This window comes from Alligator mississippiensis, chromosome 5, assembly GCF_030867095.1.
Source record: "Alligator mississippiensis isolate rAllMis1 chromosome 5, rAllMis1, whole genome shotgun sequence".
Lineage (NCBI taxonomy): Eukaryota > Metazoa > Chordata > Crocodylia > Alligatoridae > Alligator > Alligator mississippiensis.
In genome coordinates this window covers 39,634,940-39,646,679 of record NC_081828.1, presented here as the reverse complement: position 1 = coordinate 39,646,679, position 11,740 = coordinate 39,634,940, and the positions used below count along the sequence as shown (strand labels likewise).

General features: G+C 57.6%; 2 protein-coding genes across 2 annotated transcripts; one reads left to right on the top strand and one right to left on the bottom strand.

The window, feature by feature from the left end:
• Positions 1-739: 739 nt before the first annotated feature.
• Positions 740-1,850, bottom strand: PTH2 (parathyroid hormone 2). The gene is made up of 2 exons (XM_019488848.2): positions 1,705-1,850; positions 740-1,216 (listed from the first exon to the last, which is right to left on the bottom strand). Exons 1-2 carry the CDS (start codon positions 1,848-1,850, stop codon positions 850-852), a joined length of 513 nt encoding a protein of 170 aa, XP_019344393.2. The 3' UTR covers positions 740-849.
• Positions 1,851-4,886: 3,036 nt separating this feature from the next.
• GFY (golgi associated olfactory signaling regulator) lies at positions 4,887-11,263 on the top strand. The gene is made up of 8 exons (XM_014597091.3): positions 4,887-5,245; positions 5,548-5,706; positions 5,904-6,069; positions 6,372-6,448; positions 7,512-7,596; positions 8,986-9,083; positions 9,491-9,664; positions 9,932-11,263. The coding sequence occupies exons 1-8, from the start codon at positions 5,095-5,097 to the stop codon at positions 10,189-10,191; spliced, it is 1,170 nt and encodes a 389-aa protein (XP_014452577.2). The 5' UTR covers positions 4,887-5,094; the 3' UTR covers positions 10,192-11,263.
• Positions 11,264-11,740: the final 477 nt, after the last annotated feature.

Below are 11,740 nucleotides of genomic sequence, written 5' to 3'. Positions count from 1 at the left end.
TGCCCAACTGCTTCTGTGGCTCTGGGGTTGGGTGTTGGGGACTGCAGGGTATGGTAGGGAATGCAGGAGGTCCTGGGTTGATTGGGGGGGGGGGGGGGGGCTGTGGGGCACTACAGTGGGGGTAAGCTCAAACCATGGGGCCCCAGCACAGCCCCCTTTGGCTACTGAGGGAACCATACCTGCCCCTTGTGGGGGTGGGGCAGGGCACCCCCCCCCCCCCAATGATGGAAAGAGCCAGGCTGGGGAGAAGGGAGGTTTGTGGCCAGATGTGCCCTCAAATCAGGTGTGCTAGACTGAGTGAATGCCCTGATCCTTCCTTCCCCACACCCTCTCCCTGCATCCATCCCTCCCATACCCACTCCCCATCTTCTCACCTCTACCGCCCCTTCCAGTCCATCCATCCTTCCCTCCCTTCCCATAAACCTATCCATCCCCACAAAGCCCATTCATCCATCTTTCCATCCATTCTTGTAAACCTTATCCATTCATTCAACTAACCCCAATCCCATCCATCCATTTATCCATCCACCCTCCAAACCTTCCATCCATCCATCTGCACAAACCCCATCCGTCTATCCCTTCACCCTCCAAATCTTTCACCCATGCATCCCCACAAGCCCTGTTCCTCCATCCATCCACACCAATTTCATCCATCCACCCATCCTCCAAATCTTCCATCTTTCCATCCACCCAACCACCTCTCCCTCCCTCACCAATGAGGAGGCCAAGGACACACCACTCAGGCTGATTCACAAGGCAGGACTCTCCTGCCCCTTTATTCTGGGGGTTCCCCACATGGCGCAGGACACACAGCCAGCCATGGCCCTGCCCCCACCCTTCCCTGCACCCTTAGTCCTGGTTCACCACCAGCAGCTTCTGCATGTAGGCGTTGAGCCACTTCTGTCGCTCCATGGCCGTCAGCAGCTTGCTCTTCTCCCGAAAGGCTGCGTCATCAGCCACCACGATGCTCCGCTTCCCGCCCTCACCAGGTGCTGGGACTCCCCGCCAAGGTGAGACTCCCTGTCTTGGCCTGTTCCAGAGGCGGGACTTCCTGCTTTGCCCCTCTTCCTCCCAGGGGGACCTCATGCTGGGCAGCAGGGCTTGGAGGCTCCAGCCCCGCAAGGGGATGGGTGGGAGCTGCAGGGCCAGGGCTGAGGGCAGGGGCTGGATGTTGGTGCCCACTGGGGTGTCATCTTGCTTCCAGAGCCTGGGGAGACTGACGGACATACATCTCAGGACACCTGGGTTCCATCCCAGCTCTGGGAGGGGAGTGGGGTCAGATGGGTTAGAGAAGAGGGGGCTGGGAGTCTGGATGCCTGGGTTCTCTCCCAGCTTTGGAAGGCGAGAAGGGTCTGGTGGGTAGGAGCAGGGGGGACCGAGAGTCAGGATCCCTGGGTTGTCTCCCAGCTCTGGGAGGGGAGTGGGGTCTGGTGGACTGGAGTATGAGGGAACCAGGAGCCCTGGCTTCTTTCCCAGCTTTGGGAGTGAGGTGGGATGTGGTGAGTTAGAGCAGGGGGGGAACTGGGAGCCTGGATGCCTGGGTCCTTTCCCAGCTCTAGGAGGGGGTGGGTGGACAAGGCTATCCATGATCGAGCTGGGGATCCCTATTTGGGTGACACCAAACTGGGGGGAATGGATGGGAGGAGCAGGGAAAGGGGGCACCAATCCCCACCTCTGTGGGGGGCAGGGAGGGGTTTCTCTTACCTGTCAGGATCTGGCAGGGGAGGAAGCAGCACCCCAGAGCACAGCAGCAGGCAACACCCCAGCAGGGTTGTCACACACGCCAGGCCCTTCCCGGCAGGCTCCATAGCCGGCCCTGAGGGCACATGGAGCATCAGAGCCCCGCACATACCAGACCTATGGCACCCCCAGCCCCACCCCAACATCCTCTCCCCAGATCCTAGCTGCAACCCCCGCCCCAGCCCAGCCTGGCTCCTGATTTCCCCCAGCAACACCCCCACATGGGCCCCAGCCACATCACCCCCTGGTGGCAGTGCCTGCACTCACTGCTGGTTCTGGGACCCACCGTGTGCAGCCTGGCTGGTGGCCGGGGGCATTTATTGCCACCTGCCTGCCCACGGCTGCCTCGGCCCCTCTCGGCCGTGACGCACATGGGTGGGCGTTGGGGCTTGGATCAATGGGCCTGAGGGGGGGGATGGACATATCATCCACGACCCCTCGAGGAGCTAATGAGCCCAGGGAGGAGGTGTCTGGGGCAGCGTGTGATGCCCAGAACAGAGGCTGCTGGGAAATGGCTTCCAAGAGTGCAGAGGGGACTGGCAGGGAGACAGGGGATGAGAGAAGGGAAGGCGTGAAAGAAAGTGTGAGAGAGAAGAGAAAGTGGGCATTTGAAAGGAATGAATGAGGGAAGGCGAAAGAAAGGAGGATGGAGGAGAAGCTGAGTGGAAGAAGAAAGGAAGTGAATGTGAAAGAAGGAACAAAAGAAAGTGTGGCAAGGCAAGGAGGAACAAGGAGTGAATACAAAAGGAAAGAAGGAACAAATAAAATGGAGTGAGTGTGAAAGGCAAAGGAATGAATACAACAGTGAATGCAAAGAGAAAGGAAAGAAGGAACAAAAAGAAGTGAATGTGAAAGAAAAGGAGGGGAAAAAAGTGAATGGGAAAGGACAGGACAGGACAAAAATACAGCTAATGTGAAAGAAAAGGAGGAAGGTACAAAAGAAAGAATGGAGGAACAAGAGATTCAGAGAGGAAGAAAGAGGAGAGAGTGACTGAAAGAACAAGAACAAATGCAAGAAAGCATGGATGTGGAAGCAAAAGAAGGAATGAAAGAAAGTGTGAGAGAAAGTGCAAATTTGAAACAAAAGAATGAGAAAGAGGGAAAGGAAAGAAAGGAGGAATTGAAGGCAAGACTCAGAGAGGGAAAGAAAAAGGAAAGGGAAAGAAACAGAACAGAAGTGAAAGAATGATGGCAAACATGAAAGAAAAGGAGGAATGAACAAAAAAGAGTGAACAAAGAGAACATAGGAACAAGAAACTCAGAGAGAGAAGCAAAAGGAGTGACTGAAAGAAAAAGTGAATGAAAAAGCATAAGAAGGACGAAGGAATGAATAAACGAGTGAAAGGGAAAGGACAAAAATGAACGAGTGAAAAAAGCAGGAATGGGAAAGGGAATGAATGAAAGAAAAAAGTGAATGAAAAAATGAACATGACAGAGAAGGATAGGACAAGACAGGGAGAAACAAAGAAAGTGAATGTGAAGGAAGAGGAATGAATGAATGAATGAATAAGAGAAAAAACGAAAGCAGGAATATGAAAGAAAAATAGAGGAGGAGAGAAGAAAGGCAACAGACTCACCAAAAGACCCTCCTACCCCTGAGGCCGTGTTACTGCTGATGCTAACATACTGCTCCCCCACCCTCCAAGCAGGCCAGACCCCAGCACTGACCCCAGCCCAGCAGCAAGGAGAGCCTTTGGGGTGGACTGTGCTGGAGACAGCTGGCTGCACCAGGCTGGTTAGCTGGTGCCTTAATGAGCTTGAGAGGGGTGGGGGATGGACTTGCTTTGTGTTGCAGTTTCCAGTGCAGGGGATGGGGGCTCCATGGGAGGTGGACAAGATCCTCCCCCTCCCCAAACTCCCACCATGATTCACCTCCCCCCTCCTCCTAACACTGACCCTCGCTGCCTGCAGGGACCCCACAGCGGTGGCACTTGTGCAACAGGTCTCCCATGCTCGTTTAACATGGCTGTTGGTGCAGCACCTGCCCTTCCCTCCTTCCCCTTCCCTCAGCCAACCACGCCCACTGCAGTCACTAGTGCACCATGCTACTTGGCCCTGCCATCACTCATGATGTCTCGCACGCACAAACATGCTTTGTGTTCACAAGGATCTGAGACCTGCATGGGGGGTGGGGCTTTGTCTGACAGAATGGTCTTTACTTGTGACATTCTGTGCCCCATGATGATATGGATCACTAGCACCTCACACTTGTGGATGTGTATGAGCCCACCTGCCCTAGTGCTCACCTGTGCATGGCAGTCTTCCTTGCTAGGAGCCACTAGGAGACCTCACAGGCCCCATGTTCCCCATCTTCATGAACACTTGTGAACCAGACCCTTGTGAAACTGCCCCCACCCAGCCCTTGTGTATTCATGCAGCCCATCCACTCGCTAGTAGTACCTCTAACCTCCTAGACACCCCCTACTCCCCCTCCTCACAATCACTCGTGCATCACAGCCAGATTCTTGTGTGACACACTTGGACCTTGTGAATCCCCCCAACCACCTTTGTGCATTACTGAAGCCCACCTAGTTACTAGAACAACTCACAAGCATTGCATTCCCTGTCCTCGGATCTCTTGTGCATCCCAGATCCTTGTGCATTGCATGCCTGGCCCCGGTGAAATTGGTTTGATGCCGCTGCTCACTAGTGCAGCAAGGTCCCAATGGCATCCTCAGGACCACTGCTGCATCAGAACCACCAGAAGCCCCCATCCGCATGCCAGACCCTCGTGAGTCTTTGTGCGTTGCACCCTTGACCCCATGAGGGAGGGGGAGACACAGGAAGAGTGATGGGCTCTTTTAATCAAGGCAGATTCGAATGGTGGCGGCGAGCCTGGGGCGTGGGGGTTGGCGGCGCACGTATCAATAGACCAGGGTGAACATGCCACACGGCTAATTGGGCCTCAGGAGCGGAGAAGGGGTGGGGTGCAAGGCCCAGGCGCTAAATCATTCTCTTAAATTAGCAGCAGCTTGAAGCCACCCCCATGCCCCCAGCAAAAGGCAGCAAGACAGACACAGCACAGACAGGGGAATGGGGACTTGTCTGCTGTCCTTCTCATCTCTCCGAGACAGAGATAGAGAACCCAGGAGTCCTAGCTCCCAGCCCATCCCCTGCCCTTCTCCCCTCCCAGAGCTGGGAGAGAACCCAGGTGTCCTGGCTGCCAGCCCCCTCTGCTCTAACCCACCGGAGCTAGGAAAGAAGCCAGGAGTCCTCGTTCCCAGGCCCTGCCCCAATCCACCAGACCCCTTCCCCTCCCACATTTCAGACGGTGCAATAACAGTGTGTGTAGGGCCCTTTCCCTTTAAATAGCATCCGGGTGGGCAGGGGTCCACCCTCTCCCAGCTGCCCCTGATGGGGCTGTATCCATTTAAGCTCTGCCCCAAGCCTAGCCTGTCTTCCTTAAGTTTTCCTGGTTCTGGTGCTGGGTCAGCCATGAGGTGCTGGCTTGTGGGGCTTTTTTCTCTCTGCTTGGGGCTGGGGGTTGCCTCCCTGCCCCCCCTAGGTGAGTCTTGGGGTGTTGTTGTGGTCTGAGCTCACCATAGTGAGGGGGAAAGGGAGGGGCTCTATTAGAACTAGCCAGGATACCGGAGTTCTCTCCCAGCTTGGGGCTGGGAGCTAGGACTCCTGGGTTTCTTTCCAGTTCTGGAGTGGGACTGGAGCCTAATGGGTTAGACTGATGTAGGGGCAGAGGAGGAGGAACTGGAAGCCAGGATACCTGGGTTTTCTCTGCTCTGGGAGGGAAGTGGGAGTAGATGGGGAGGCCTGCTTCTATGTCTCCTCTTTTCCTTGTCCCCACTCCCTCAGACTACCCCATAGCCTTGTACTCCGGGGTCTCCTGTCTCTCCACCACCCTAAGGCTCCGCCCTGCCTTCTGTCTGTATGAGCAGTGGCTCCGGGCTAGCGTGGACCCCAGTGAGGCCCCCCGGGGATCAGCCACCATTGAGGTGCAGGTCCAGCCCACAGGTAAGCCAGTGGGGGATTGAGCTTAGTAAGTTAGAGAGGGTGGGTGTGTTGGGTGGGTAGGGAGTACTGGGGCCAGGACACCTGGGTTCAATCCCAACTCTAGGGAGTGGGGGGGCTGGGATCCAACCTAGGGTCTCCCCTGGCTTGGGGAGGGGTCCTGCTATTGCTCCCTGTAATTCCTTTCCTCCCCCCCCCAGGGGATAACGCCACCTACAAGGTGCCTGGCACGTTCCCCATGCCGCCCTGCAGCCCCCTGCACCAGGAGCCCATGGCCCCACAGGAGTTTGCCTACGATATGGGGCCCAGCCTGGAGTGTCTCAACGACACCTGCTTGCTGGGGGTGCTCCCTGGGCACAGTTACAGGTGTGGGGGGCATAGTTGTGAGGGGGTGGGGAGCTACATTGGTGGTGGGCAGGGAAATTTTTATAGGAGAGAACTGAACTGAGGTTGGGGGGTGGGATGGCTCCCAGGGGTAGGAACCCTGATGCCTGGGTTCCCTCCTAGCTCGGAGAGTAGAGTTGGGAGCAGGGGGGTGGCATTGATGCCTGGGCTCTCTCCCAGCTCTGAGAGGGGAGTGAGGACCTGGTGGGTGAGGGGAGCAGGAGCAGGGGCTGGGAGCCCAGATACCTGGGTTTCCTTTAACTACTTTCACCCCCTCCTTGCAGGGTCCGTTATGTGCTGTACAACCACGCCATGGCACAAGTTGCCATCACAAACTGGTCCCAGCCCTTTGAGACCCGAGGTAGGAGACCCAGGCAGAGGGCTTTCTCCCCAGCAAGGGACACTGGCTTTGATCCCACCCTGGGTGGGTCAATGCCTAGGGGTGGGAAGGGCTTGTGCAGAAACTGGTGCCCCCCTGGGGTGGGAGGGGGGGCAGTAGGTGGCCTCCCACCCCTCCATCCTCATAGATCACCCATGTCTTGCCCCCCCAGGACTCCCCCAAAGCTTCCATGACATCGACCCCAGCCCTGGGGGGCATTCGGGGGGCATGGTCGTCCTCACTGTCCTCCTCAGCCTCTCTGTGGTCCTACTCCTGACTGCCATGGGACTGACTTTCCTCTGGGGGCATCCCTAACCCCCAGAGACCCTCCATGGCCTGTGTGGGTACAGGGCAGACCCCCACCCCTCCAGCCCTGCCATTATCTCCACTGTATAACCTTTATTACCATTGTAATAAAGCACCTGTCTGTCCATCCATCCCATGCATCTGTCTGTCTGGTGGGGATTAGCTTTACTTTTTTTTTTGGGGGGGGTAGACTAAGGGGGAGCTCCCCTCTGTAGCTAGCTGCAGTAGTAGAGCTTTTACTCTATCTCCCCATGAGCTACTGGGGGGGCTCAAACCCCCAGGGGGAAACTGCCTGTTGGAGAGGGGCTCAAAGCCAGCACTGTCCCCAGCACCCCATAGAAGCAGTGTATTGGGAAGGGTGGGGGTGGGGTGGGGATGGAGAGGCTGAGCAGGGGTGAGCCCAGTCTGGAGCAGTGTGAGGCACTGTGCCCCTGGTTGGGCACTACCCAACTTGCGGGGGGGGGGGGAAGTCTCCCTTAATTCAGAGGGGGTGGGGGGACAGGAACCCCAAATTATCACCTACCCTCCATGGCCTGGGGTCCCCTAGCAGTGCTGTGGGGAGAGAGCATATCCTATACCTTTGCTCCCTGCCACCCAACTGCCCCCCCCAGTGCTGTTGTTGTTGCTGCCAGCAGCTCTGTGTCATTGCTGCCTGGACCCTGGGGACCCCCCTGCTGCCTGCTTCCCACCCCTTGTCCCAGGGGAGGCTTAAGTGTTACCTCCCCATACTTCTACCCAGCGCCTGTGTTACCTCCCCATACTTCTGGGCAGTGCCTGTGCCCTCCAGCTCCAGTGACTGTGCCCCTCCTCTGCTGCCTCCCCAGGTGAGTCTGGAGGGGGACTTTCTTCTAGGGGCAAGACCCCTCCCCCAATAAAACTAACAAAGGCTCTGTCCCTTCTAGTTCTGCCTGTGGAAGGTGGGTACACACTGCTCTACCCCTTTAAATGCTCCCTGGGGAAGGGGCTGGGGGGACTCATGTTGGGGGGGGGGGGTGACCCAAAACTATTTAAAGGCACAGGGATCAACTTTCAGGGGAGGGGGGACACCCCTTCAAATACAGAAGACCTATTTTTCTTTGGGGGGGCTTTGGGGGACCCCCTTCTCCAGCACCCCTTTCTCCCCCTTTCACTCCTTAAAGGGACAGGACATATCTCAGCTGGCCTGGGGCTGAACTGGAGGAGGAAGGGGGGTCTTTGGGTGGGATAGGATTTACCCCTTCTGGTGCCAATATGGAAAGGGGGTAAGAGAGAACCCCTCTCCCCCTGCTATAAGGGGAATGTAAAAGGACTGCCTGACTAGGACAAACCAAAGGGCAAGGGACTGGGGGTACTCCTTTAAATCCCCCTGAGACATACCCTTAGACTATCCAGGTGCACCCCCCTTCTCTTTTAAGTGTTTAAAGGAACAGTGTACAATTTCTCAATGGTGAGGGCTGCCCCATAAACCTGGGAGTATCAGGGTGGGGAGAGGGGTAGTCCTGGCCTGTGTGGGAGGGGGGCTGGGGGACCAGGGAGGGGGGGTATTTCCAGACTGGGTTAATAGAGCAATTGCTGGGGGGAATAAGGAGGGGAGCCCTTCCAGTGCTTGTATTTTGGGGCTCTCCCTTTAACTGTACAGCACAGCACCCCCCAGGGCTGAAAATGCAGCTTGGGAGGGCGGGAGAGCAGAGGCCTGTTGCCAGGGCAGTTGCCTAGTAGCACTACATAAACAGGGCCAGGAAGGGGTGTCTTGGGGGATCCCCAGGGTGGGGAGGGTAGCTATGGTCACAGCCCCCCCCCCTTGGGAGCATGGTGGGGCTGGGTCAGAGCCTGAAGGGGAAACAAAGGCTGGAAGCTGTGCCCCCCCCTCCCCCCCCCCCCCAAACATGGCACTCAGTGTAACCCCTTCTTGTCCATGCAGGTACCAGCTCCCTGTGGCTCAGGATGGGGGTGCCCTGGGGGTTCCCCCTCTATCCAGCTGCCTTGCTGGCCCTCTATGCCTGCCGTGTAGCCAGTGTCCCCCCAGCCCCATCCTCCCTTGCCCCCTGGCCTGACTCCTCTCCATCCCCCCTGGCTGCTGTGGGGGGCTCACCCTCCCCTTCCTCTGGCAGTGGGGGATCACCCTCCAGCTCGCCAATACCCCCCAGACCCTCCCAGCCCCCTGCCACTAGCAGAAAGGAGACCCCTGGCCAGCCACTGAGAGGGGCGACCCCTGGAGATGACCTCCTCCACAGGACCCCTGGGGCTGCCATGCTGCACCCCCCTCTCCAGGAGACGCTGCAGCTCCCAGGGGTTGAGATGATGGTGCTGGTGGAGAGGGTAGAGCGGAAAGGTAACGGTGTGGGGGGCCCTAGAGCATAAGATAAGGATGGGAGGGAAGAGGTGAGGGATGCAGTGGGGGTTGTGGGGGAGGGCCCTGCAGTGTGGGGGAGGGGCAGAGAGGTGGGGGGATGGGGGGGGTGAAAGGTCCTGGGTCATGTGGGGGAGGAAGAGAGGGGGGTGGGGAGGGGCTGGGTGGGGTAGAGGGAAGGGACCAAAGGGTAGGGGGGTCTTGGGACAGGTTGGGGAGGGGCAGAAGGCCTGGGGGATCCTAAGGTGTCTGGGGGAGAGGTGGAGGGGAGATGTAGGGGAGGATGGGGGGGCTGGAGAGAGGGTGCCTGGCTGGTGGGGGCACAGGGAGTCCTGCAGGTAAAGAGGGCCTGGGCACCTGAGATCTTCCTGACCCCATCTCTATGGCAGGCTGGCCGGGGGAGCCGCAGAGCACGGCAGGGGCCCGGGCCATGGGCCTGTTTCTGGGAGCCTGTGGTCTCCTGCTCTGCCTCCTGGCTGGAGTCTACTGTGCCTACTGCCGAGCTGCAAGGAAGGAGCTCTTCACCCACCATTGCCTGCAGGATGCTACCTTTGATGACCTGGGTAAGCACCAGGATGCCTGGGTCCTCCCAACTGGGGCAGGGGAGGGCTGGGGCTGGTGGGTTAGAAGAAGGGGAGCTGGGTGGCTGGACACCTGGGTTAACTCCTACCTCTTGGAGGGGAGTGGGGGTTGGTGGCTTGGAGCAGAGGCCTGTATGGCTGGATGCCTGGGTTCTCTCCTAACTCTGAGATGGGAGTGGGGGCTGGTGGGTTAGAGCAGGGGCTGCTGGGAGCCGGATACCTGAGTTCTTCCTCCCCTCCCACCTTCAGTGCTGCACCTGGAAGCCCCTAAAGACTCCTATGACTGGTTCTACTATGACACAGAGTATGAGGTGCCCCCACCAGCACCCCGCCTGCCTGTGCAGGCCCAGTCCCAGATGGCCCCTACCCTGCCATCTGCCTGCCCAGTTCTGCTGAAGCCCCCAAAGGATGAGGCCTTGGGTCCCCCTGGCCAGGAGCAGCCCAAACTGAGGCCCCTGAAACTGGAGTGTCTCTCCCCAGCCAGCCTGCCTCAGGGGAACTACATGTGAGAGCCCCACTTCCCCAAGCTTTTAACCCACTAAAACTCTCCTCCCCTTCCTGAGCTGTGGTTCAACCCAAGGATCCTGGCTCCCAGCCCCCTCTTTTTTTCCCCCCCCCCCCCCCCCCAACTACACCCCTCTCCCTTCCCCAAGCTGGAGTAGAACCTGGAGGCCCCAGCTGTGCACTGGCTGAGGGAATTGTGATGGAGATGGGGTCTGTTGGGGGGGGTCCTGTGTGCCCTGGTGGGGGGTTGGAGGTTGGGGGGGGGTGGGGATTGTGGATGGTCAGTTCAATAAACTGCCCTGCACCCCACAAAGCATCCTGGCCTTTCTGGTAGGTCATATGTAACTCCCCACAGCTCATACAGTATGTTCACAGGAGACCTGACCCACAGCTTTCCTGTGGGTACTTGAGGCCACATGATACCAGGGGCGACCCTACAAAAACACAGCAGAGGTCTGCTCTGGGTTATGTGGGGTCTATAAACTCACAGCCCCCTGCCCTGGGCTCCTTATAGGGTAATGCAACCTGAGTGTGCAGAGAGCCTGAGCCAGTTGCTCCCACGGGTATGAATTCTCCCTGTCCATCCTTCTTCTGTGGGGTGGGACAGGAGCTGGAGGGAGACTTTTAGAGTTGGATCTAGTGCCTCTGTGATCCAGTTCACCCCAGGGAGGATCTGATGAATGGGATGTGAAGGGAAAGAGGAAGGAAAAATCCCTCTCAGGCTGACACACTTATGGCCTGTTCAGCTCGGGGCATGTGCGCATGTGTTTGGGGGAGGGGGCAGGGCTTGTATAAAGGGGTGGGGTTGAGAAGGACCTATATGGAGACAGAGTCTGCAGGGGGGGAGGCCCCCGTTAAGGGCATGGAGCCAGACTGTTCCAATGCTTTAGTAAAAATAACACAACAGTGATGCTCTGGGCATTGGGTATTATGGGGGTGCACAGACCGTGGCAATGGACTTGTGGGGTGTGGGGGGCATGAGACCCTGGTGGAGCACCCCTGAGCCCTCCAGCAAGAAAGGAGAGAAGGAAGAGGGGGTAGATTGCCCTGGAGGGAGGGGGAAGGGACAGCAGGAGATGGGGTCCTGTATGGATGGGGGCAACTCTGAGATACCTGGTCTGGGAGGTGAAAGGGGGGGGAGGGGCTAGGAGAATAGATGGATAGAGAGTGAGTGAGTATATGAGGGTGGATGGAGAGAGAGAGAGAGGGAGGGATGGGGAGGGAGGAATGGGTGGTTAAGTAGGTAGGTAGACAGACATATAGATACTTAAAGTATAAAAGGATGGATGGAGTGGGCATATGGGGTTGGGTGGATGGGCAGATGGCTGGACCAACAGGATATATAAGGATAGAGGAATAGAGGGGGTACAAGGGGTTGAATGGATGGACAGACTAATTGACTGGGTGTGGGGATGGAAGGATGAGGGGTACATGGGGCCAGATGGACATGAAGGACTAGCCCAGTTGATTTCCAGGTAAATCTGCCCAAGAATATCCCTACTTCTCCCCCAGCCACTCAATCCAGGTTTCCCTAGGGGCTATCCAAGACATCCC

What these genes read in the sequence shown, in the direction of transcription:
- PTH2 (XM_019488848.2), bottom strand. Translation starts at nt 1,850, where the DNA reads ATGTGCGGGGCTCTGATGCTCCATGTGCCCTCAGGGCCGGCTATGGAG. An exon ending in CCCCTGCCAGATCCTGACAG is followed by an intron (nt 1,217 to 1,704) that starts GTAAGAGAAACC and finishes TATGTCCGTCAG; the next exon opens with TCTCCCCAGGCTCTGGAAGC.
- GFY (XM_014597091.3), top strand. Translation starts at nt 5,095, where the DNA reads ATGGGGCTGTATCCATTTAAGCTCTGCCCCAAGCCTAGCCTGTCTTCC. An exon ending in CCAGCCCTTTGAGACCCGAG is followed by an intron (nt 6,449 to 7,511) that starts GTAGGAGACCCA and finishes ACTTCTACCCAG; the next exon opens with CGCCTGTGTTACCTCCCCAT. An exon ending in GGAGAGGGTAGAGCGGAAAG is followed by an intron (nt 9,084 to 9,490) that starts GTAACGGTGTGG and finishes TCTCTATGGCAG; the next exon opens with GCTGGCCGGGGGAGCCGCAG.